Source organism: Epinephelus lanceolatus, chromosome 5 (genome assembly GCF_041903045.1).
Source record: "Epinephelus lanceolatus isolate andai-2023 chromosome 5, ASM4190304v1, whole genome shotgun sequence".
Classification (NCBI taxonomy): domain Eukaryota; kingdom Metazoa; phylum Chordata; class Actinopteri; order Perciformes; family Serranidae; genus Epinephelus; species Epinephelus lanceolatus.
The window spans coordinates 48,972,183-48,995,941 of NC_135738.1; the positions used below are offsets into that span (position 1 = coordinate 48,972,183).

General features: G+C 42.1%; 1 protein-coding gene across 2 annotated transcripts in view; it reads right to left on the reverse strand.

The window, feature by feature from the left end:
* LOC117251295 (NT-3 growth factor receptor-like) overlaps window positions 1-23,759 on the reverse strand; it is a 666,479-nt gene that overhangs the window by 510,599 nt on the left and 132,121 nt on the right. For both annotated transcript variants that reach the window (XM_033617466.2, XM_078168297.1), the window contains exon 2: window positions 23,571-23,645. In XM_033617466.2, coding sequence (XP_033473357.2) covers window positions 23,571-23,645 — 75 coding nt within the window. The remainder of the gene's footprint in view (window positions 1-23,570; window positions 23,646-23,759) is intronic.

The window sequence follows — 23,759 nt, forward strand, 5'->3', positions numbered from 1 at the left end:
TGACAAAAAAAAGGCAAATAAACTTTGCAACCTATGGCATTGCAGATCAGTTCCCTGATCTTTCGAATATTTCACACAGAGGGGTGAAGCATCTTTGAATATTTTTTGTAGTGTTGTGGGAGAGAAGTGTAACCTATGGAACTATGGTTTAAATTTTAACCCTATTAGTCATTAGAGAGCAGATCTCCACCATGTGACTGCCTGAACTGATCACAGCCACCCTGGAAAATTATTTTAATTCCAGCAGAAAATGCAGCATGATGTTTCAGAAGTGAATAAAAACAAAAGTGAAAAGAAAAAGCTATGTTTGACAGAGCTGCAGTGCATTAAGCAGATTGATTTTTTCAGCTAGCATGCATTGTTTGTGAAATATAGTTACAAGGTATTTATTATGAGGATGGAAGTATTTTTAATAATAATAATAATAATAATAATAATAATAATAATAATAATTTTATTTATAAAGCACTTTTCAAGCCATGCACAAAGTGCTTTCTAAAATAAAACAAACAAGCAAGCAACACAAAAACAAGCAAACACAAAAGACAATAAAACAATAAAAAACACAAAACATCATTTGTGATTAACTGTAGGCCATAGTGTAGAAGTGAGTTTTGAGAAGGCTTTTGAAAGTTGTGATGGAATCTGTTGATCTTATACAGAGTGGAAAATTGTTCCATAAGCGAGGGGCCATCATCAGGAACCATTAATAAATTTTGCTCCTGGCTGGTGAGTACTGTGTTACAAGTTCTTTTATATATTCTGGGGCCAGACCATGAATTGCCTTATGGGTGATTAATAGAATTTTGAACTGAATTCTAAAATTAACAGGCAGCCAGTGCAAAGATGCTAAGATTGGTGTCATATGACACGACCTTCTTGATTTGGTTAATAATCTAGCTGCTGAATTCTGTATAAGCTGTAGTTGTGAAACTGAGTGAGAATTTAAGCAGGTAAAGAGCGAGTTACAATAGTCCAGGCATGATGATATAAAAGCGTGAATAACTTTTCCTGTGTTGTCGTAACTGAGCATGTGTCTGATCTTTGAAATATTTCTTAACTGATAGAAGCAAACTTGAGTTGTCTTTCTGATGTGGTGTCCAAAGGGTAAGTTACTGTCGAAAATTACACTAAGGTTCTTTGCAACCGATTTAACATTGTTACTGAATGAACCAAGAGAAGACTCTATCTGTTGTTTATGACATTCTGGGCCCAAGATCAAGACCTCAGATTTGCTACTGTTGAATTGAAGGTCAGGGTCAAGGTCAACTTTATTTATATAGCACATTTAAAACAGCCGAGGCGGACCAAAGTGCTGTACAATCTAGAAAGCACTAGGTACTGTAATACAACAAAAGAAAATCAAAATACAAAATACAGTGTACACAATCTGCTATAATAATTCGCGAAAAATATAAATTATGAAAATATAGAATGCCGAATCAGCATAATAAACAAAGAATCAATCAATCAGTCGAAGACCCAGAAATGTACAGCTTAAGATGCACCAAAAGCCAGTGAGAAAAGATGGGTCTTAAGGAACGACTTGAAGGTTGCAAGCGAGTCAGCAGATCTCATATCCAGTGGTAAGCTATTCCACAACTTAGGGGCAGCTACTGCAAAAGCTCTGTCACCTTTAGTTTTGAGCCTAGACATAGGGACATCTAAAATCAATGTATCACTTGATGACCTCAGTGTTCTAGCTGTAGAGTGGCGATGGATGAGTTCGGCTAGGTATGGGACCATTCAATATCTTAAAAACAAACAATTAAGTCTTAAAATCAATCCTAAAATGAACAGGAAGCCATTGCAGAGAAGCCAGAATTGGAGTGATGTGTGACTGTTTTTTTGTGCCGGTTAAAAGGCGAGCAGCAGCGTTTTGCACCAGCTGCAGGCGCCGGAGAGTACTCTGATCTAAGCCGACGTACAAGGAATTGCAATAGTCAAGCCTAGACGTAATAAAAGCATGTATAACCCTTTCCAGGTCTTTTGGTGAGAGATAGGGCTTTACTTTGGAGAGGAGCCTAAGCTGAAAGAAAGCACCTTTGACTACTGAGCCTATTTGCTTGTCAAATATAAAAGCACTGTCAAAAGTGACACTGAGGCTTTTTATAAAAGAGTATTTTTTGGAAGCCAAAGGGCCCAGGGCAGCAACAGGGTCATTAATACATTTTTGGTTTCCAAACACAACATACCTCTGTCTTACTGTCATTAAGATTTAAAACACTAATGTCCATCCAATGTTTAATATCATGAAGACAGGCGAGCAGAGGCTGCAGGGAGTCCTTACAGTCTAGTTTTAGAGGCAGGTAGACTTGAACATCATCCGCAAAGCAATGAAAAGACACACTATGTTTACGCAGAATGGAACCTAGGGGTAACATATACAAAGAAAATAATAACGGGCCGAGAATGGAGCCTTGAGGGACCCCACAACTAAGGAGGGGCCACATTGGAGGACAATTCACCTAAGTGCACAGAGAAAGTCCTGTCAGTCAGGTATGACTGTAGCAGCATGAGGGCAGCACCTTTAATACCTGCACAGTGGTCTAACCGCGATAAAAGGATCTTGTGATCGACCTCATCAAAGGCAGCGGTTAGATCTAAAGTCACTAAAATAGCAGCACAGCCTGAATCAACAGTTAAAACAAGATTGTTAAAAACTCTTAAAAGAGCAGTTTCAGTACTATGACAAGACCTAAAACCAGACTGAAATTTCTCATAAATATCATTTTGGATTAAAAATGATTGCAGCTGGACGTAGATCACTTTCTCCAACACTTTGGACAAAAAGGGCAGTTTGGAGATGGGCCTGAAGTTAGAGAGAACCGAGGGGTCCAGACTGGGTTTTTTGATTAGTGGCTGCACTATTGCATGTTTAAAAGGAGCTGGAAAACACTCAGAGCTAAAACAAGTATTAATTAAAGCAAGGATAAAAGATCCAACAGAACTAAAAAGGCGAGAGGGAATACTACTACTACTACTAATACTACTACTATACTATACCACATCTCATGAACCACATCTGATAATGCGTTAAGTGATATGGGCTCAAACTGGTCAAAAACTGCTGGGCACATGGGAGGATCAGAGGGGTCAGGGGCAGCAGGATGTGATATAGAATGAAGAGCAGAGATTTTGTCAACAAAAAAGTTGAGAAAATCATTACAGAGTACAGGAGTTGGGACAATGGAGGCAGCATCATTCAGATTTACAAGAGAGTCCAGAGCATTAAATAGTAGTGGCAGCAGCATACAGGGAGTCCATAAGATCCTTGTCTTCTCTGATCTGATATAACACGGAGATTCTGCCTTCCAGCTTGGAGATCATCTGAGATTTGTGGAGACAGCCATGAGGTGAGTGACGGCATGATTTGTCCGAGTTCTGGGGGAAAACAAAGCTATGGCCAGTTGAAGAGAGTTAGCTGCCATCCAGTCCTTGACACTTGCTAAGCAGGAGGTCAGTGTGGTGAAATTGTTTAGTTCATGTGGCTTTAATGAGAGGTATAACTGTGTATCATCTGTGTAACAGTGGAAAGAGATGTTTTATTGCCTAATGATATGTCCAAAGGGTAACATATATAAAGAAAATACTTTTGGTCCCAGAATGGATCCTTGGGGTAGTCCACAGGTGATGTCTGCTGTATTTGAATTGAAGTCCTGAATAGACACAAAAAATGTCCTATTTTCCAGGTATGAGGTGAACCAATCCAATGCAGCGCCAGTGATTCCAGCCCACGACCTTAGTCTCTCTATGAGGATGCTGTGCTCTACCGTGTCAAAGGCTGCACTTAAGTCCAGCAGCACGAGGACAGAGCATTGACCAGAGTCTGCAGCTTGTAACAGATCATTTGTTACACGAAGAAGAACAGTTTCCGTGCTGTGTAATCTTCTGAAGCCACTCTGGAATTTTTCAAAAATATTATTGTCTCTTAGACCTTCTAAGAGTTGTGTTAGAATTACTTTTTCTAATATTTTTTAGATGAATGGCAGCTTGGATATTGGTCTAAAGTTTTTTATGTCTGTAGGGTCCAATGAGGGGCTTTTCAAGAGGGGGTGAATGCATGCCACCTTGAAAGAATCAGGTACACATCCAGCGGAGAGGGAGCTGTTTATAATTTTAAGCAAATAAGGTGCTATGGCATCCATTACTTCCTTCAGGAGTTTGGTGGGAAGAGGATCCAGGGGGCAAGATGACATGCTCATGTGTGACACGGTGTCAAGGAGGTCCTGTAGTGATATGTGTTTGAAGGAGTTGAGTAGTTCCATATGAGGACCTTGCATATCCATGGATGACGCAGAGAGGGGTATCTGTGCTCTATTGGTTTTAATTTTATCTATGAAAAAAGTGAGGAACTTCTTACATTCTGCAGAAGATGAGGCGGTAGCAGTTGTTTGCAGGGGACTAACCAGATTGTTTATAGACCTAAATAAAGTGCAAGGATTGTGCTGATTAACAGAAATTAGTTGTGAAAAGTACTGGGTTCAAGCCTCTTTCACCTTATTGTTATATTGTTGTAAATGATTCTTAATGATTGATAATGTACTTGTAATTTGCTTGATTTCCACTGTCTTTCTGCTCTCCTGCATGTTCTTTTAAGTGATCACATGTCTTCATTTATCCAGGGGCTTCTGTTCACTGTTGATTTTAGCTGGGATTTTAGAGGTGCAACCTTGTCCAGGGTAGAAGTACACAGATCATTAAAAGTATTTGTAAGGTCGTTAGTTTTTGAAGGGCATGTTATAGCACAGCAGCACAGCAGCTGAAGTGTCAAAAATCGGTGCCTGGAAGTGGGCCTGTAGGCTCCCGACCTTGAACCTCTTGTCTCTTATCAGGTGTCCTCAGATGTCGATTTGGTACCTTAGGCTCAGCTGGTAAATACTTAAAGAAACACTGGAAACAGGCAAAGTCCGATGCAATCAAGTTTAATGTGTCAACAGGCTTTAACACATACAACTTAGCGAGTCAGACTCCGGAGTGTGACTGAAAACCTGCTCTCAGAACCCTGGCTTATATGCTGGTGGAGATTCAAATGAGTCTCCACCTCTTTTTGCTAATCTTTCCCTCTTAAAACCAATTCTATTGGTGGAAAACCTTTCTTTGTGTCCAATTCTGATTGGGCCCATTTTTAATGGTGTAATGCAGCCTGGAGTTTCCCAAGTTTTCTTCCCTTAGGTCTGGTTTCGCTTTCACTCTATTTTTAAAAAACATGTGTATTTTGGGGACTTTCTATACAGTCCTCAGTGCTCTCAGTCTTATGCAAGGTGAACCTTTAGAGTGCAATCTGTGAATGTGTATATGTATTACAGCATTTGAGTATGTGTTTCATCGTTCAGCAAGATACAGTGTGTTCTTTCAGTAGGTGCATACAACATGATTACATAGTCTGGTGCTATGGTGCTATGAGTACTTTGACACATACAGTAATGTTTTATCATATTTAAATGTAGATCAAAGAACTTCATAATGCCTTATACATAAAAACATGATTATATGAGTTCCTTAATCAATTTATACATCTTAATCTTACTGTTTGATCTGTTGGCACAAACTTTTACACTACACAGCACAGCAGCTTGCTCTCCACGCCTGATACGTTGCTGATCCAAGAAGCTGTTCTGCTTCTAGTGGTACCTATTCATGTGTCCGATTTGACCATACCCCTCAGTTTCGCTATGGCAGTACACACCTCACACTTAAACGAGACGGAGAGACAACGATATTTGTTAAAAATTTCCATTATTGGTTGCGACCCATATTTAGTACCCTCAACAGTATTTTGTCCACTAACCTCTGCAACATGCTGTGTGTGTGTGTCCGTCCATCCGTCCGTCCACCCGTCCGTCCGTCCGTCCACCGGCCACTTCATTAGGTCCACCCGTGCAATCTAATCCAACAGCTCTGTCATACATTGTATTTTATGAAGCTTTTTACATTTTCAGTTTTTGTTGACATTGTCAGAAAAGTGATAATTAAACTTTATGTTTATTATTAAGGTTGTACTGGGTGGTGCTGGCGTACTGGATTGTAATATATTAAAGTGTTCCTAATATTTTGTCCCCCTCAATATATGTTAATGGATTGGGCAAAATTATGAGAACACTGCACAATATAATGCACTCCAGTACACCAGCACCATCCACTATGACCTCTATAATAAACATAATGTATAATTATCACCTTTTTGACAATGTCAACAAAATGTATAAGCTTCGTAAAAATAGCGTTTATGACATAACCATTGGATTGGATTGCATTAGACTGCACAAGTGTTACCTAATGAAGTGGCCGGTGAGTGTGTATTATATTTAAGGACCCACACCACGACAAGAGTAGGTATGAATAATAGTTAATTAGTGACTGACATCAGCTAAAACCACAAGCTTTTGAGTGTACCGTAATCAGATAATGTTAGCTAACGTTAGCTGTAGTGTAAAAGTCAAAACCCTCATCAGGTGTTAGACCATATAAGTGGGATAAGATACAAATAGCTATATAATCATGTTAGTGTGTAGACTTTTACAAAAACTAATACTGCATTTATGTGTAATATGCAATATAATGGTGTGAACTCTTAGCGACATCTCAATTGTAAGCTCTTACTGACATACATAACCTATCGCGCTCTGTGTAATGATATAATGCACTGACCTACACCCACATGATGTTGTGAACTTACAGTGACACTCATACAAGCTGCCACATGTTATGTAAAGAAGATAGCACACTCACTTGATTGTACTGCCTAATGCACTTAAGAGTTTATATTACACTGGAAAGGTCACACACACACTCAAATGATTGTATTACTTAATGTGCATGTAATGGTTCATATTACACGGGAGCCCGAGGGACTGTAGCATGTAAGTCCCCAGAGATCACATGTTTTTAAAAAATAGAGTGAGAGCGATTCCGGAAATACTGGTGGCAGATTCCAGTTTGAGCCGGAACAAAGGCAAAGTCTGCTACCAGTAAAAACGGATCGAAATGGGAAGGACTACAGAAATGGGTGGAGATCTCTTCGACCTCCACCAGCATATAAGCCAGAGCGCCGAAAGCAGGTTTTCAGTCGTCCTCCGGAGGCTGACTCGTGAGTTTGTCTGTGTTGTTGCCTGTGAACACAATAAACTCGATTGCACCAGATTCTGCCTATCTCCAGTGTTTTTCTAAGTACCTGCCAGCCGAACCTAAGATACTGAATTGACCACAGAAGATATTTTAGAAGAAACAAGGAGGACAGGGTCGGGAGCCGTCAGGCCCAATTCCAGGCACCGATTTTTGTCACTTCATAGCATAAGACAATGTGAATCTCCACTGAGGTAGCTAACATCACGTTAGGTAACGTAGTGTCGGGCTGTCGGCGTTAATCATATGGCATCTGAAGTAAATCATGTTTCGCGTGTTTTGTAAGGGATTTTCAAAGACTAAAATAAAAATTAGATAGAGTTGAGGACTTACCGGACACGAAGTGTTAACTGCACAACCTGGAGTTAGCGTTAGCTGTTGGCTGCCAGTGGTCATTTCTTATTGCAGCCAACCATTTATTCCGCCGGTCTACATCCTTTGGGATGGAATAAAACTGCAGTCCGGGGTTTCTTTGTCGACTGGTATCACAGCCAACAGCACAACATATTCCTGGCATCCTTCAAGTAACATACATTTTCGGTCTCTCACTGATTTTCCTCCTACTCTACTTGTTTTGGTAACGTGACAACGCTGTGACCTGTGACCTGAATGCTGTGAGCGGACACAAATATGGCAGCGTGAAAACACTGTGACGTCATGTGGTCTTGATGAATACACCCTTACCACCTCATCACAACCCTCCTGGCTCTACTGACTGTTGTCCTAGTTCTGCATCTACCCACCGCCTTGACTACCAGCACCTCCTACCCTCACACCTAGCCGTTAGCATAGCTCATGCTAGCCAACGTGCTACATCCATGGCCTGTGACAACATAATGCTCACAAAAGCAAACAAACAGATTACAGACCTTAAGGAAGACATCCGCCGACTCTCTCAGGAACTGCAAGATAAACAGGCCATGTTGACCTCCTGCCTGGACCTGGCTCACGAACAGTCCTTGCACATTGTCTCCCTCAAAGCGGCCCTCCAGGACACCGTCCCATGGGATACTTCCACCTGTCTGCGGCCTTCCTCCTCCTCCACACCCAGCCTCCAGACATCCTGGGCTGAAGTTGTGATCCGCGTCAGAAAGAGACTCCACGATGCGACTGCCTCTCCTCCTCGCCTGAGCCTCTCCAACCGCTTCAAGGCCCTAGCAGACAACCCAGATCTTCGCCCTGTGCCGGCAGGCCCCGCCACTAGCTCTCTGCACATGGCTGCTGGTGGTTGTGCAACTCTTCGCTCTGGAAAGACCACTGGCCCCTCTCCACCTGCAGTGGTCGGGCTCAGGTGGCTCCACGTCTGGGGTAGCTGGTCCTACACCTGCGGCTGATGGCGTCCCTGCTGCTTGCTGCTCCGACGGCCCCGCGGTCTCCAGTGCCTCGGTGGCTGCTTGTGTGCCGTCTCCCTGCTCCAGCTGCCCTGCCTCTGGGATCATTGGGGCTGGCTCCACACTGGCAGCTGCCGGTGTCCCCGCGGCTCGCTGCCCCGGCAGCCTGGCACCCATGGGACGTGGAGCCCTCCTCCCCGCCAGCACCCACTCTCCTTCTCCTAGGGCCGAAACGGCTGATCCACCGCAACACCCGTCCGGCCGTGCCCAGTCACTGATCCCGCGGCCAGCGCACGGCCCGCACGCTGGCTCGCCCCCATCCAACCCGGCAAAAACTCTTCCTCGCCCGAACTTCCCTCCAACTACCCTGATCATCAGAGACTCCATCACAAGGAATATCTGTTTCTTCAATGCCACCACCTGTTGTTTCCCCGGAGCCACAGTCCCAGTAATCCTGGGAAAACTCCCTGGGCTTCTGCAGTCACCCATCCTCCATTACCCGCATCGTGGTGCACGTCGGGATCAACGACCTGGCTCGGGTGCCTCTGAGCTGACCAAAAGTGCTTTCACCTCCCTCCTGGACTTCCTACACACTTGTGGAAAGTCCATTTTTATCTCCGGTCCCATTCACACACTTGGTCGCAGGGACGCGCGCTTCTCCAGACTGCTCCTGCTGAATACCTGGCTCAGGCTTGCCTGCTACGCTCAAGGCTTCAACTTCACGGACAATTTAATATTTTCTGGAACCGTCCCTCTTTCTTCAAACACGATGGCATTCACCCTACCACCCTGGGAAGCCGCACGCTGGCAGCCAGTATTCAGCATGCTGTACATCATGCACCGCATGCATGACTATTTACATCACACGCCCCCTCCACTGACACTCTTCCTCACCCTGTGCCAACAACAGCACAGAGCACAGACCCACTCACCAGCGCCCTGTCCAACCATATCTATCATTAACCCTCCCACCTGAGACATTCCCCATACAGTCCAGCATAAAACACAGACCACCCCCTCCCTTACTGCACTAAGACTGTGAATAACAAAAACTTGCCACCCCCTGTGCTACTCAAACCCAACAACACCTGAAACTGGCTCTACTCAACACCCGCTCGCTGACCAACAAAAGTGCCATCCTACATGAATTCATCACTGACAATGAACTGGACTTCTTCTGCCTCACCGAAACCTGGCACAAACCCCTGGAATACCTCTCCTTAAACCAGACCACACCCACTGACTACACCTACACCCTGCCCAGACGGACGGGGTGGTGGCATTGCTGCCATCTACAGGAAATGCTTTAAAATGTCCACAATCTCCATACCTCCTGCTCAGTCCTTCAAACATGTTGCCCTCAAACTGTCTGGTCCCACTTCCCTGGTCATTGCCATCATCTACCGCCCTCCCAAACCTAACAACTCCTTCCTCTCAGACCTCGCCGAATTCCTCACCCAGCTATCCACCGTATCCCCCTCAATTCTCCTGCTGGGGGACTTCAATATGCACATTGATGATCCAAACTGCAAAAGTGCAATAGACCTCCTGGAACTGCTCCACTGCCTTCACTTCACCCAGCATGTCAACTTCCCCACCCACTGTCGGGGCCACATCTTGGACCTAGTCTGCTCCGCCAGTCTCACTCTCCACCAACTCTCCAGTACCATCCTCCACAACTCGGATCACCTGGCCATCACTGCAGACTTCAAGACCCCACTCCCTCCCCCAAAACTCACACACAACATATCCTTCAGAAACATCAAGTCCATCTCCCCCTCAGCTTTCTCTGACTCACTGGCAAATACTCTGTCCGCATCCATCACCCCGCTGACCCCAAACCCCTCTGACCTGGTCACCCACTACAACACACTGTCCCTCTGCCTCGACAAACTGGTTCCCTTAAAAACCAAAACTGTCTCATTCACTCACTCATCTCCCTGGTACACTCCTGAACTCTGTCACATAAAAACTCGTAAGCGCCAGCTTGAAAGACTTTACAAAAAAACAGTCTCACAGTCCATCTCCATGCCTATACAGACTACCTTTGAAACTACAAAGACACCCTCACTGCCGCCCAGTCCAACTACTACTCACAAGTCATTCACTCTGGCTCAAATAACCCCAAGACTCTCTTTTCCACCGTCAATAAACTCAAATCCTGCGACAACACCCTCTCCTCCATCACAACTCACAAATGCAACTCCTTCCTGGCATTTTTTCAATCATAAATCAGAACCATCTACACTCAACTCAGCAACCAATCTCAGTCTCTCCGCCGCTCACTGCCTCCACCACCGCTCAACCTCTGTCACACTTCACTCCTGTCTCCCCCCTGGATCTTCTCCCCATCATCTCCAAGATGAAGAACTCCACCTCCATCCTGGACCCCATCCCATCCTCCATCATCAAAGTCTGCCTCCCAACAATCTCCCCACTCATCACCACCATCATTAACTCCTCCCTCACCTCTGGCTCTGTCCCTCAATCTCTGAAACTGGCCGCTGTCACCCCCCATCCTCAAAAAACCCGGCCTGGACCCTGACATCATCTCAAATTTCTGTCTCATCTCGAACCTTCCCTTTCTGTCAAAAATTCTGGAATGTGTTATCGCCTCCCAAATCAAGACCCACCTCCACTCTCATGAACTATATGAACCATTTCAATCCGGATTCTGCCCTCAACACAGTACCGAAACCGTTCTCCTCAAAATCACTAACCTTGGTATCATCTTCGACAATAACCTCTCAAATATTGCCTGTGTCCGTCCATTACTCTCTCTTCTCTGAAACTCTCATGCACGCTTTCATCACCTCAAGACTCGACTACTGCAACAGCATCCTCTACAGCTCATCATCCAAAGTCCTCAACAAACTCCAGTATATCCAGAAATCTGCTCCATGCCTCCTCACCCACACCTACTCCCGTGATCATATAACCCCTGTCCTGCAAAACCTACACTGGCTCTCTGTCCCGTACAGAATCAACTTCAAGATCCTCCTCCTCACCCACAAAGCCCTCCACAGCCAGGCCCCCTCCTACCTCATGGACATGCTCCACCACCACACTCCCTCCCACAACCTTCGATCATCCAACAAAAACCTCCTCTCGCCTCCACACAGGAGTTTGGCTAAAGCACAGCATCGCTCAAACTCAATCATATTGGAGGGGGCGTGGCCAAGACGTGCAGGTGTCCCCAGGAAATGTGTACCTACAGAAACAGGAAGCTCCGCATCCATAGCGACTGCTCCACCCAAAACGCCGTCTCGTCAACGTGAAAAAAAATATTTTTTCCAGCGGATGTCTGAGTTACAACATGATTGAGCTAACTGGAGTAGTTTCATGTCATATCCGACAACGGGAGGCTTTTAACAGATGACGTCCTGATGTTAGCTTTGCTAAATGTCCCTGTCAGCTGCAGCCACTGATGCTTTCTAGACATCGTGATTTCCCATAACTGAATAAATGCCACACATAGCAACACAAAACTGCTTTGCTAGCTCAATCATGTTGTAACTAAGATATCCACTGGAAAAATTATTTTATTCACGGACCATTTATTGAGTTATTACCTTATTTTTATACAGTCTATGGTTATTACAGACACCGCTAATGGCTTACGTTAACAGCTAACGGTTAGCCCAGCTAATCTATGATAACCATGTTATTAATTACAAAACGTGCACACAGAAATAGTAACATTTGTTCAATCATTGTGTTTATAGACTTAACAAACATCAGATTAGTCTACACGGTGATATAGTGATATGTGATAATGTGATATATTAGCTAAACTCTGCTGGTTTTCTACCCGAAGTATTTGTAAACAACACAGCGTTTTCCTTGGGGCACCGCCGGAAGTGAAGGGCGTGAGCGATCGCCGAGGCCCCTGCACTTCCATTAGTCGAAAAACTCCGGGCTGTGCCTCCAGAGGTAAAAGCAGAAAAAAAAGTTGTTTTTTTTTTTGTTGTTGTTGTTTTTACCGATGGATTTCCAGATTGCTGCAGCCTCAACTGCAGTGTCAAATCGGATGCACATATGGTCAGACAGATATAGGTCTGTGATAGAGAGGTTGTCTACATTAATCCCAAGGGTGAACACTTAATCCAGGATGTTGCCACGATTGTGAGTTGGGCCTTTGACATGCTGAACCAGGTTGAATGGTTCAGTGATGTTTAGAAATGCTTTAGATGTGTGGTTTGTGGTATCATCAATATGAAAATTGAAGTCACCAATGGCAATTCATTTATCATATTCAACCACAATGGATGATAGGAGATCTGACAATTCTGTTAAAAATGCAGGGTTCATTTTTGGTGGACGATATATGAGAAGGCAGACTATAGGACAGGCACAGTTTATTTTAAGCATTAGGGCCTCGAAGCTGGATGGCTTACCCACAGCAATGGGGCTGCACTTAAATTTAACCACAGTCACATATCTTTGATCCATGTATTTATAACTGGATGTTTAACGGTATATTAACTTTGTCATCCACAGCACAGCAAAGTTACAAAATAACAACAATAAACACAATTCAAATAAAAATTTAACTGCACAGCCTGCTTGCTTAAGTAGGGTAGAAGCTGTCAAAGAAATGACTCGTATGACTCAAGGTCGGTCTTACAGCCTTTGCGGGTACTTTATTTACATCTTCACATACCGCAACGAGACAGCCCTGTAGAACAGTTCACCTAACATTCTTATACTCCTACTAACTTTCCGTGTGTGGGTGTGATTTCCTGCCATTTCATGAGCTTGCACTTATTCTATCTTTATACAGCTTGTTCTGCCCCAGTGTCAAACAATGTTTGTTTTGGAACACTGCTGTTGTCACTCTGCCCCATTCAAGGGTGTTCAGTTTAAGTAAACATGTTCTGCTTCTAACATTACCTTAACTGTCAAACTATTCTCTGCCTTTTCTACACTACAAAGCACAAATTTCCAAAAAAAATCTGAAATCCGCTTGGTGGAGAGTAGAGAGCTAATTTGTCCCTCCCAGTTCCCTTACAGTCAAGATGGTGCCGAAGAAAACAAAAAATGGGGATTTTATTATCTTGTATGGTGTCTAACTTTAGGGTATGGAATGAATCTGCAGACAATCCAGTTCAAAATAAGACCAAACTTTTCTGTGGATGTCAGTTGTTGAGCCACAACGAATGCCAAAATGTAAAAAGGAGTAACGAGTCAGCAGTCAATGAATGTATAAAACAGTCACTAAAACTGTTTTTTCAGTAACTGTGAATCACCACAACTATCTTGGTCCTTGAGCATACAACGTATGAGGCTGATTGGTCCACTAGTCTGAGAGATTATCTACAGACAGATGGATACACACACTTGGACATGTGCATACAGGATGAAACTTGTGATCGCATAAATAAAATCTAACACCTCTTAATCTCATTACAGTTTGATGTAGCTGAGGGATACATGGTCATCTTCTCCCGATCACATTTGACAGTAAAAATCCTAACTTATAGTCCTCTACTAGCTTTTTACAGAAATTACAACGGCATCACACAGTCTTACCCATATCTGCCAATTTGATATATATAACGTTGAAATTTACCAATGGTCATTTTGAATTTGTTCTGTGGTTCATTGAGAAGATCTCCACTTAATTTGCCCAAAACCATATCACTTGGCTAAATTTTAAAAATGTTGAGACTGAAGACATGAGTCTGACAGTCAGCCAATTGTTATCAGTGAGCACACACTGTATCACCCACAATAGTTTCTTTGGATATGAAAGTGGAAATGAAGCTGCAGAGAAGAACCTGCATTGTCTGTGTTGACCTGCCCTCGGGTCAACACAAACAATACAAAAATTAAATTACCTAGAATTACTGCCCTGTGGTTGTGGGCCTCTGTGCACCAATCAAGTTTCTCTTACAGTTCACATCCATGTCTGTGAAAACATGGATGCTTTACACTCATTTTCACCCTGACAGCACAAAAGAGCCATATAATCAGCACAGTTTCAAGGTAGACACCCAAGAGTCACCAATCAGTATCTGACTAAATGTCTCTCCTTCTGTTCCTGAAATATGATAATGGCTCAAAAAATAAGGCCGACCTTTGACCTTTTGGATAGAAAATATCACTTTGACCATTTGTGTAAGGTTTTGCCATTAATAGCATATGAATTCTTGAGTTGTGGCCCAAAACATATTTGGTGAGGTCACCTTGGTGCCCTTGACCTTTGACCACAAATTCTAATCATTTTACTCTTAAATCCAAGTGCACGTTTGTGTCAAATTTGAAGAAATATCCTGAAAAAGTTCTTGAGATCTTGCGCTCACAAGAATGAGTCAGATGCAAGGTTGACCTTTGACCACCGAAATCCAATCAAATAGAGAGAGACTGGATGGCAGCGTGAGACCGCGAGACCGCTGTGGGATTTTGAGATTCAACATGGCGGTGCCTAGCTGCTAGATCAGATATCAACAAACTAGCCAAACAAATATAATTACCTAACGGGTGACAACTCCAGCCTGCACCATCAGCCAGAGTGGAGGACCTAGAAGAGTTTATCGATCACTACTACTACGAGTGCGTCATGGAGGGTCCTGCCGACAACCCCAATAAGAGGAAGAAGACCGACTCAGCCACCGATACACAAGACTTATTATCCTCTGAATTTAGCGTCTTGGAATCCATCAACAAGAAGCTAGAAGTGCTCTGTATGCTTCACCAGGAGATAAAAGACCTGAAGGTAAGCTTGGAGTTCACTTACCAGCAGATTAGCGACCTGCAGCAAAACAACGCTGAACTCCGCTCCACCTTAGCGGCGGTCACTTCAGATGTAGATCTCCTCAAAAAGGAAAATAAACTCCTGAAGGAAACTGTCCTCGACGTGCAGTCCAGAAGTATGGGAGACAATTTAATCATTTCTGGCATCCCGGAGAGCACACAAGACAACCCAGAAGTACAGGTAAAAAATTTCATGGTGACGGCCCTCAAGATCCCGACGGAGAATGTCAACAACATCACCTTTCACCGCGTCCACAGGCTCGGACCCCGAGGAGGCCAGCGTCCTCGTCCTATCATCGCCAAATTCGAACATTATCATCAAAAAATGCTCGTTAAGAGTAAAGGACGAGAGCTAAAAGGCACTTCGTTCGGTATGAACGATCAGTTGCCCAGGGAAATCAACGCGAGGCAGAAAGTGTTATATCCCATTTTAAAAGAGCACAGGCAGAAGGGAAATAGGACCTCTCTTGTGGTCGACAAATTATACATAGATGGGCAGCTGTTCCGCCACTCTACGACCACCCCATGGCTCTTCTAAGTGAGATAAGTGCCCCTAAAACCACAAAACAAAGTAGAACCATAGCTTAATTGTATCATAAAAGGAATAAAAAAAAAAAAAAAAGACCAAAAGATGTGTGTATGCATGTATATATATATTGGGGCTGCACTATTCTTGAAATAAATAAATAAATATATGTATGTATATTTCATTCAAATTGGTACTCTGACACATTTCTCCTGCAACAGATAATTAAAGCATTCCTGCGATTGCAATGCAATTAATCATGCGGCCCTGGTATATATGTATGTATGTATGTATATATGCAGATGTATATGTATGTACATGTGGTTATATGGATATATATGTATATATAATGAACACAACACTGACTTATTGAAAAGGAAAAAAAGGAAAAAAAAATCTCACAGGGTGTGAATGTACACTTCACATACTCCACCCAGTATTCTCCCTTTCCTTCTCTATTTTTTTCCCTCCTTCATGTCCCCCCCCCCATCCCTCTCACTCACTCCCCCTCCCTCACCTCACACACAAATACACTCCATGTAACCCCTTTGTTTTTCAGGTTTGTGAATACCTCAAGGCACAGGCGCTTCTGGTTGTTGAACATGCTTGTATATATTCTAATGCTCTGCTCCATAACTCTGCGATGCTTCACCATGACACATCGGTTGACTGTAATACATACACTTAACAATTACATATACTCATGCAAAATCCACACAGATAGAAACTCACATAGAAACACACACAGATCATTCTCCATACCCACACACAGTATGATAAAACCCCCACTTTGTCAATGTCACACCTAAACTTGGTTTCCTGGAATGTACATGGCATCCGCTCACAGGCGAAAAAACATTAAAGTGATGGACTTTGTCACAAAATTGAAAACAGATATTTTTCTCCTACAAGAAACCCACTTGCTAAAGTCAGAAGAAAAATCTCTTAAAGATCCAAATTTTAATCAAATTTTTTCGTCCTGCTATAACAACAGACAAAGAGGTGTCTCTATCATGGTCCACAAGAGACTACCATTTACTTTAAACAGCACGGTAACAGACCCAGAAGGCCGCTACATCATTATTCAGGCAACAATCTTTAACAAATTATATACAATCGTTAATCTGTATGCCCCTAATAATGATGATCCAGCCTTCTTTCACACAATCTTCTCTTTACTATTTAACCTATCAGACAGCTCGACAACTATAATTGGAGGAGACTATAACACAGTCCTAAATGCTTCATTAGACCGATCTAGTAACTCAGTACACAATCACAATCGGCTAAGGTAATACAGGAATATATGGATGATTTTGGGCTTGGCGATGGCTGGAGACTCAAATACCCATCGAAGAGGGAATATACTTTCTTCTCTCCTGTGCATCGCTCATTTTCAAGAATTGACTTTTTTCTCTTAAATAACTCCATCTCACAAAAAATTACCACAAAAATACACCCGATCATTATCAGCGACCATGCACCAATATCACTCAATCTGCAAATAGAAACCATCCATAAACGGCCCCCAACATGGCGCTTTAATATCTCTTTACTTAAAGACCCAGACTTTGACAAAATGGTGAGACGGGAGTGGGCAAACTTTCTTGAAGACAATGACTCTCCAACTTTATCTCCATCTTTAATATGGGAAACTGGGAAGGCAGTAATCAGAGGAAAAATTATATCATACTCCTCCTACAAGAAGAAAAAGGAATTGCAAGCAGAAAAAAACATTGAGGAAAAAATTAAACAACTAACACAGGAATATGCAAACAATCCAAGTGATCAAGTATGGACCCAATTACAGTGTACAAAATCGCAACTGGACAATATTCTATCAAAGAAAACTGAATTTATCATACAGCAACTAAGATATAATAATTTTGAACATAGTAACAAATCAGGAAAATTTTTGGCTAATCAGCTCCAACGCAATAAAGAAAAATCTCTGATACCAACAATCCAGGGGCAGTTCGGAAATTACACACAATCTCCTCAGGAGATCAATCAGATTTTCTATTCTTTCTACCATAACTTATATTCAACAGTAAACAATCCAAACCCAGAAGATATTCAGGCTTTTCTCAACAACCTAAATTTACCTCAGTTATCCACGGAACACAGAAATATGTTAGACGCCCCCCTGACTATTAATGACCTGCAGAGCGCATTAGACAAAATGCCAGCAGGTAAGGCTCCAGGTCCAGACGGCTTTCCTGCCGAATTTATAAAACATTTCTGGACAATATTAGCACCACTTTTCATCAGGACAGTGACAGAGATCAAAAAGAACGGAGGTATAAGACCTCACATGAATACAGCAGCAATCAAATTATTACTAAAGCAAGACAAAGACCCCACACTTCCTTCTAGCTACCGTCCTCTATCACTAATCAACAGTGATATCAAAATTATCTCAAAGGCACTTGCTTCTAGACTGGAGAAAATAATCGCATCAATAATTCATAATGATCAAACGGGCTTCATTAATGGCAGACACTCAAGTAATAATGTCAGAAGAGTTCTTAATCTGATAAGTAAAGTACAACGCGTTAATACAAAGTGAATTTGGCTTTGGAGAGTCATTTATCCAGTGGGTATCAGCCTTATACAATTCCCCTAAGGCCACAGTCACCACCAACGGGATCACATCTAAAAGCTTCATTTTGCAGAGAGGAACCAGACAAGGGTGCCCACTCTCACCTCTACTGTTTGCAATATTCATCGAACCATTGGCTATGGCAGTCCGTCAGAACAGCAAGATCATAGGTATCCATTCCGCCAATTCAGAGCATAAAATTAATCTATATGCCGTCGACATTTTACTTTATCTACAAGAACCGAAATCGTCTTTACATGAAGTATTTAATCTCATAACAAATTTTTCTAAACTTTCGGACTACTCCATCAACTGGTCCAAATCGGCAATAATGCCAATAACGGAGAACTCTTGGAATCCTGCAGACCAAAAATTTTCTCTCCCTGTGGGCAATGTAAGATATCTTGGCATAAATATTTCACCCAAACTATCAGACCTGGTCCACCTGAACTTTAGCCCGCTTCTAGATAAGATCTGTGGTGACCTGAAGCGCTGGAATAATCTTCCCATCTCCCTCCTGGGAGGAATAGCCACAGTTAAAATGAAAATTCTACCCCAAATTAACTATTTTTTTTCCATGATTCCATTCACACCCACATCGAAATGGTTCCTGTCATTAGATTCTGCAATTATAAAATTCTACTCAAAGACCAAAACAGCAAAAATTAGCCTAAGCACCCTTCAGAAAAACAAATTGGAAGGGGGATTGGACGCTCCTAACTTTAAACATTACTATTTAGCTAACCAGCTACAATACCTATTGAAATGGTTATATCCTAACGAAGACTACAACTCCTGGCTCGAACTAGAACAGGCGGACTGCAACAATATATAACTCTCTGACCTCCCGTTTATCACCACTGCACTCAGACGTCATAACTGTTTTAAGAATCCAATGATTGCTTCCACCTTATCAGCCTGGTGGAAAACACTAGAAATCACAAACTCTCCGATAGAACCTTGCTTGCTCTCTCCACAACCCGGATTTTGAAATTAACAAAAGACCTCTCCATTTTAGCACATGGGAGATGAAGGGAGTAACTCATCTCCATCACCTTTTCCAAGACAATATACTTATGACATACACAAACTTATTTCAAACTTTTGAAATAAGAAATGGCAATTTTCTACAATATTTACAATTGATAAAAACAATCAAGAGAAGAATTCCAGTGCCTCAGGACACTTTGCAGCCACCAGAATTTGCCAAACATATTACAAAGCTTTCTCCGAGTAATAAGAAGAACCTTTCTAAGATTTATAAATTACTGTCAAAGACCAGTTCTATACATTTACCAATTTTAAAATGGGAAAAAGAGCTGGGTGTATCACCAGACCCTGACTTCTGGACTCAGATATGCAAAAATACATTTAAGATGACAAGACACACTAATATACAACTTATCCAATTTAAAGTACTCCACAGAACACACATCACCCAACAAAAGATGAATAGAATGGGCTTTAGTCAATCTGACACATGCACTCAGTGTACTCAGAACACTGCAGACACCTACTTTCATGCACTCTGGTTATGTTTACCCGTCCAGCACTTCTGGTCAACAGTCACTCAAAAACTCTCCTCCATTTTGGACTGCAGGATCCCATTATCTCCCAACCTGTGCTTAATCGGTGACCTGATGACAATTGACCTCCCAAACAGCCACTGCAACTCTCTTCTTGTAGCTCTCGCCATCGCCAAGAGAACAATCCTAGTCAATTGGAAAGATAAACAGGCCCTCAACATCAACCACTGGCTGAATCTCCTTGTAGAACATATTTCGCTGGAGAAAATATTTGCTGGCCACAGAAACAAATTAACATACTTTACAGAAAAATGGTCACCATCGGGCGGTGGGTGGGCGGGCCCTCCTGCCCGGCCTGTCTGGGGTGTGTCTCTGGCTCTCTGGGGGTGCCGGCCATTGCCGCCCTGGGTCCTTGGACCTGCGTGGTGTCCTGCGGCCTCTGCGGCTCCCTGGTCTTGGGGTCTGGGCGCTCCTGCGGTCTTGGGGTGCCATACCGCCCCCCTTCCCCCGCAGGGCTGGCCCTGGACCCTGGTGATGGTTTTCATAAACACATTGGGAGGGTTCAAATACACGCATGCATGTTCGATACTTCAGCTCCGTGACGCATCGCAAAGAACCGATGGGATCACTCCAAAGGGGCCCACTTGCTTCTCAAACCTACCACACCGCACTGGCAACTCTTCTCTGCAATCGGGCTTTCCTCCTCCACCAAGACTCTCACATTTTTGGTGTTCAGTATAGACTTCTCTTTTGTTTTTGTTTTTCAGTACAGTATAGTAGACATGTATATGTTTATTTTTGATAATCTGCATGGAGCACAACCACCTCAAGGCCACAGTACATCAGCTACACTGCCTGTTTCTCCCGTTTTTTTTTTTTTGTTTGTTTGTTTATTTGTTTGTTTTTCCTCCTTCTTCTCCGCATGCACTGTCACTATATAACTCAGGACTTAAGCACCTGCCCCCTCTCCCTTGCTTGTTTCCTTACTTTCCCCTTGACACACTTTGGTGTATCACGGCCCTCTCTGACTCATATTAGGAAGTTTTTCCAATAAAGGCTGTTAGGCTAGTCTCCAGGGAGGGTTCAAGTCGCCCGCTCAAGTCCCCGTCCGGACCAAAATATGGAGTGTGGACTGGTAGCTGGAGAGGTGCCAGTTCACCTCCTGGGCACTGCTGAGGTGCCCCTGAGCAAGGCACTGAAACCCCCCAACCACTCGGAGCGCCTGTCATGGGCAGCCCACTCTGACATCTCTCCACGTGAAAAAAAAAATTGAATTTCCCTGCGGGGATTAATAAAGTATATAAAATTAAAAAAATAAATAATAATAATAAAAACCCCAACATTTGTGCCAAATTTGAAGAAATTCCCTCACGTCATTCTTGAGACACAGAAGGTTATTGTGATGTTGACCTTTTACCTGAGACAACCAAAACCTAATCACTTCATCGTTAAGTCTGGCCACAGCTGTTGCAGGCACGGAGGCATATACATATAATGATAAAAAAATTATATATATTTTTGCATGTTACAATTACAACACAGTTACAACACAGTTCCGGACCTAACAACCTTGTTGGTATGTATAGTGTATATACTGTGGAACCTTCATTTCTACTTTGTCTTGCTTAGTTTTGTATATGGGGCATTCTACCGATTGTGTGCAAAGTGCTGTCCCTTAACAAAAAAACAACAAAAATAATAAAATTTAGTATTCAGACATAGATATTTACAAAGATTATGTTATGACATATTTAAACCCAGGACATTAAATGAAAAAGTGATAAGCTAAATATATACAAAATCACCATTTATAGGGTACTTTCTATTGGGAAGTAGCTGTCCCCAACCCTGACATCTAAAATTCAATTCATGTAAATAACACTTAAAACATTTTTCATATTTTTTCAAAAATGTAATTTATAACATATTTGTGATTAAGTTGAAAGATTTAGATTTATTGTGGCATTAATTTTTAAATAAAGAAACTATGCTACAAAAATCGTGTCCCTTGTTTTCATGTCACTGCCGAAACACAAGAGTTTTAATGCACTGGTTGAGTCTGGATTTTAGCCACACCCCTGAATTTCTGAGAAGAGGGGTAGTACTGCACCCCCGTCCCAGATGGCTGCATGGTAAGTCACTGACTCCCATCATTTCTTAATAAATGTCTTCCAAAGTCTGAAAATTAGTATGCAACTTTTGAAGTTGTCACTACCGAACACATGTTCTCTTCTCTTCTTTATATAAAAATTTGGGGGTTTATGCAAAATATTATGTTTTTCTGTGTGAACAACTCTTCAAACATGTACTTGTTAGCCATGTGACTGCTAGCATTCTTTAGTTATCCTGAAAAATAGCTAGGAATGTAACTACCGAAATAGTCACTACCGATACCTATGGTAAAGTTTCAGTAGTGACATGATCATTTCGTTAGTGACAAAATGGAATGGTCAGTAGTTAAACCCCATAATTTTGTGGTCCAAAGTCTTGCTCTTCCTGCTCTGCTCTACTCTACTTTACTCTATACTCTACTCTTCTCTGCTCTGCTCTACTCTGCTTTACTCTATTCTGCTCTACTCTGCTCTGTTTTGCTCTACTCTACTGTACTCTGCTCTGCTCATTTCTATTCTGCGCTACTCTGCTCTACTCTACTATACTCTACTCTACTTTGCTCTACTCAATTCTGCTCTACTCTGCTCTACTATATATACTCTACTCTTCTCTACTCTGCTCTGCTCTGTTCTACTCTGCTGTACTCTACTATACTCTGCTCTACTCTGCTCTACTATACTCTACTTTACTCTATTTGCTCTTCTCTGCTCTACTCTGCTCTGCTCTGCTTTGCTCTACTCTGCTCTACTCTACTATACTCTGCTCTACTTTGCTCTACTCTACTCTACTCTACTCTGCTCCACTATACTCTTCTCCACTATACTCTTCACTCTACTCTGCTCTACTCTACTCTACTCTACTCTACTCTACTGTACTATGCTCTGCTCTACTCTATACTCTATACTCTGCTCCGTTCTACTCTGCTCTACTTTGCTGTACTCTTTTATTTGTCTTTGTAATATTCCCACCATAAGGCATACATTTGAGGGAATATGATGCAATCTTAACAGAATAACGGTCACTACCGAAACAGGACAGTCACTACCGAAACACTGGATGTTTTGTAAAAAATATAGTATATTGAGTTATCAACTAATGCATATCGGTTGCATTTATAGTCTGTTTCATCAATTATTAACTCTGAAATCAATCTGATCAGCGTTATGCATTTTACAAAGAAAGATTGCATTTAGATTTTGAAGAATTCTATAATTTGACTTCAAAATTTGTTAAAATATTACTTTTTTATAGATTTACTTGTGAAAATCTTCAGTAAAATTTTGTAAAAATTTAAATCTTTAGACAAGGGAAGGAACAAGCAAGACAGGTTGATATATATTTTTTTGTATAATATAATACTATATGTTTCGGTAGAGACACATTTTGGGAGAGGAAAAACATTCCAAAACAGTCTGAAAATATAATATAAAAATGTATAGTCATTTTACTAGATATGTGACCTTTACATATGGTACAATCTATACAGGGACAAAGTTTTGGAAATAAAACATACAAAATTTCAAAATATTTCCAGCCTAACTTTGACAACACTGTCGACAAACACACACGTGGAGGAGTGTGTTCCCACTTACAGCCTCTGTAAGCCAGTGTAGAGCTCCATGTCAACATCCCTCAAGGTCTGCAGATCAGTCCAGTTCTCAATGTGTCTGTAAAGTGGGACAGACAAGACATGTTAGTAGACTTTCAACTAATCATTTTTTTAATAATGGATTAATCTGCCAATTATTTTCTTACTGAATTGGTTAAATGTTAGAACATAT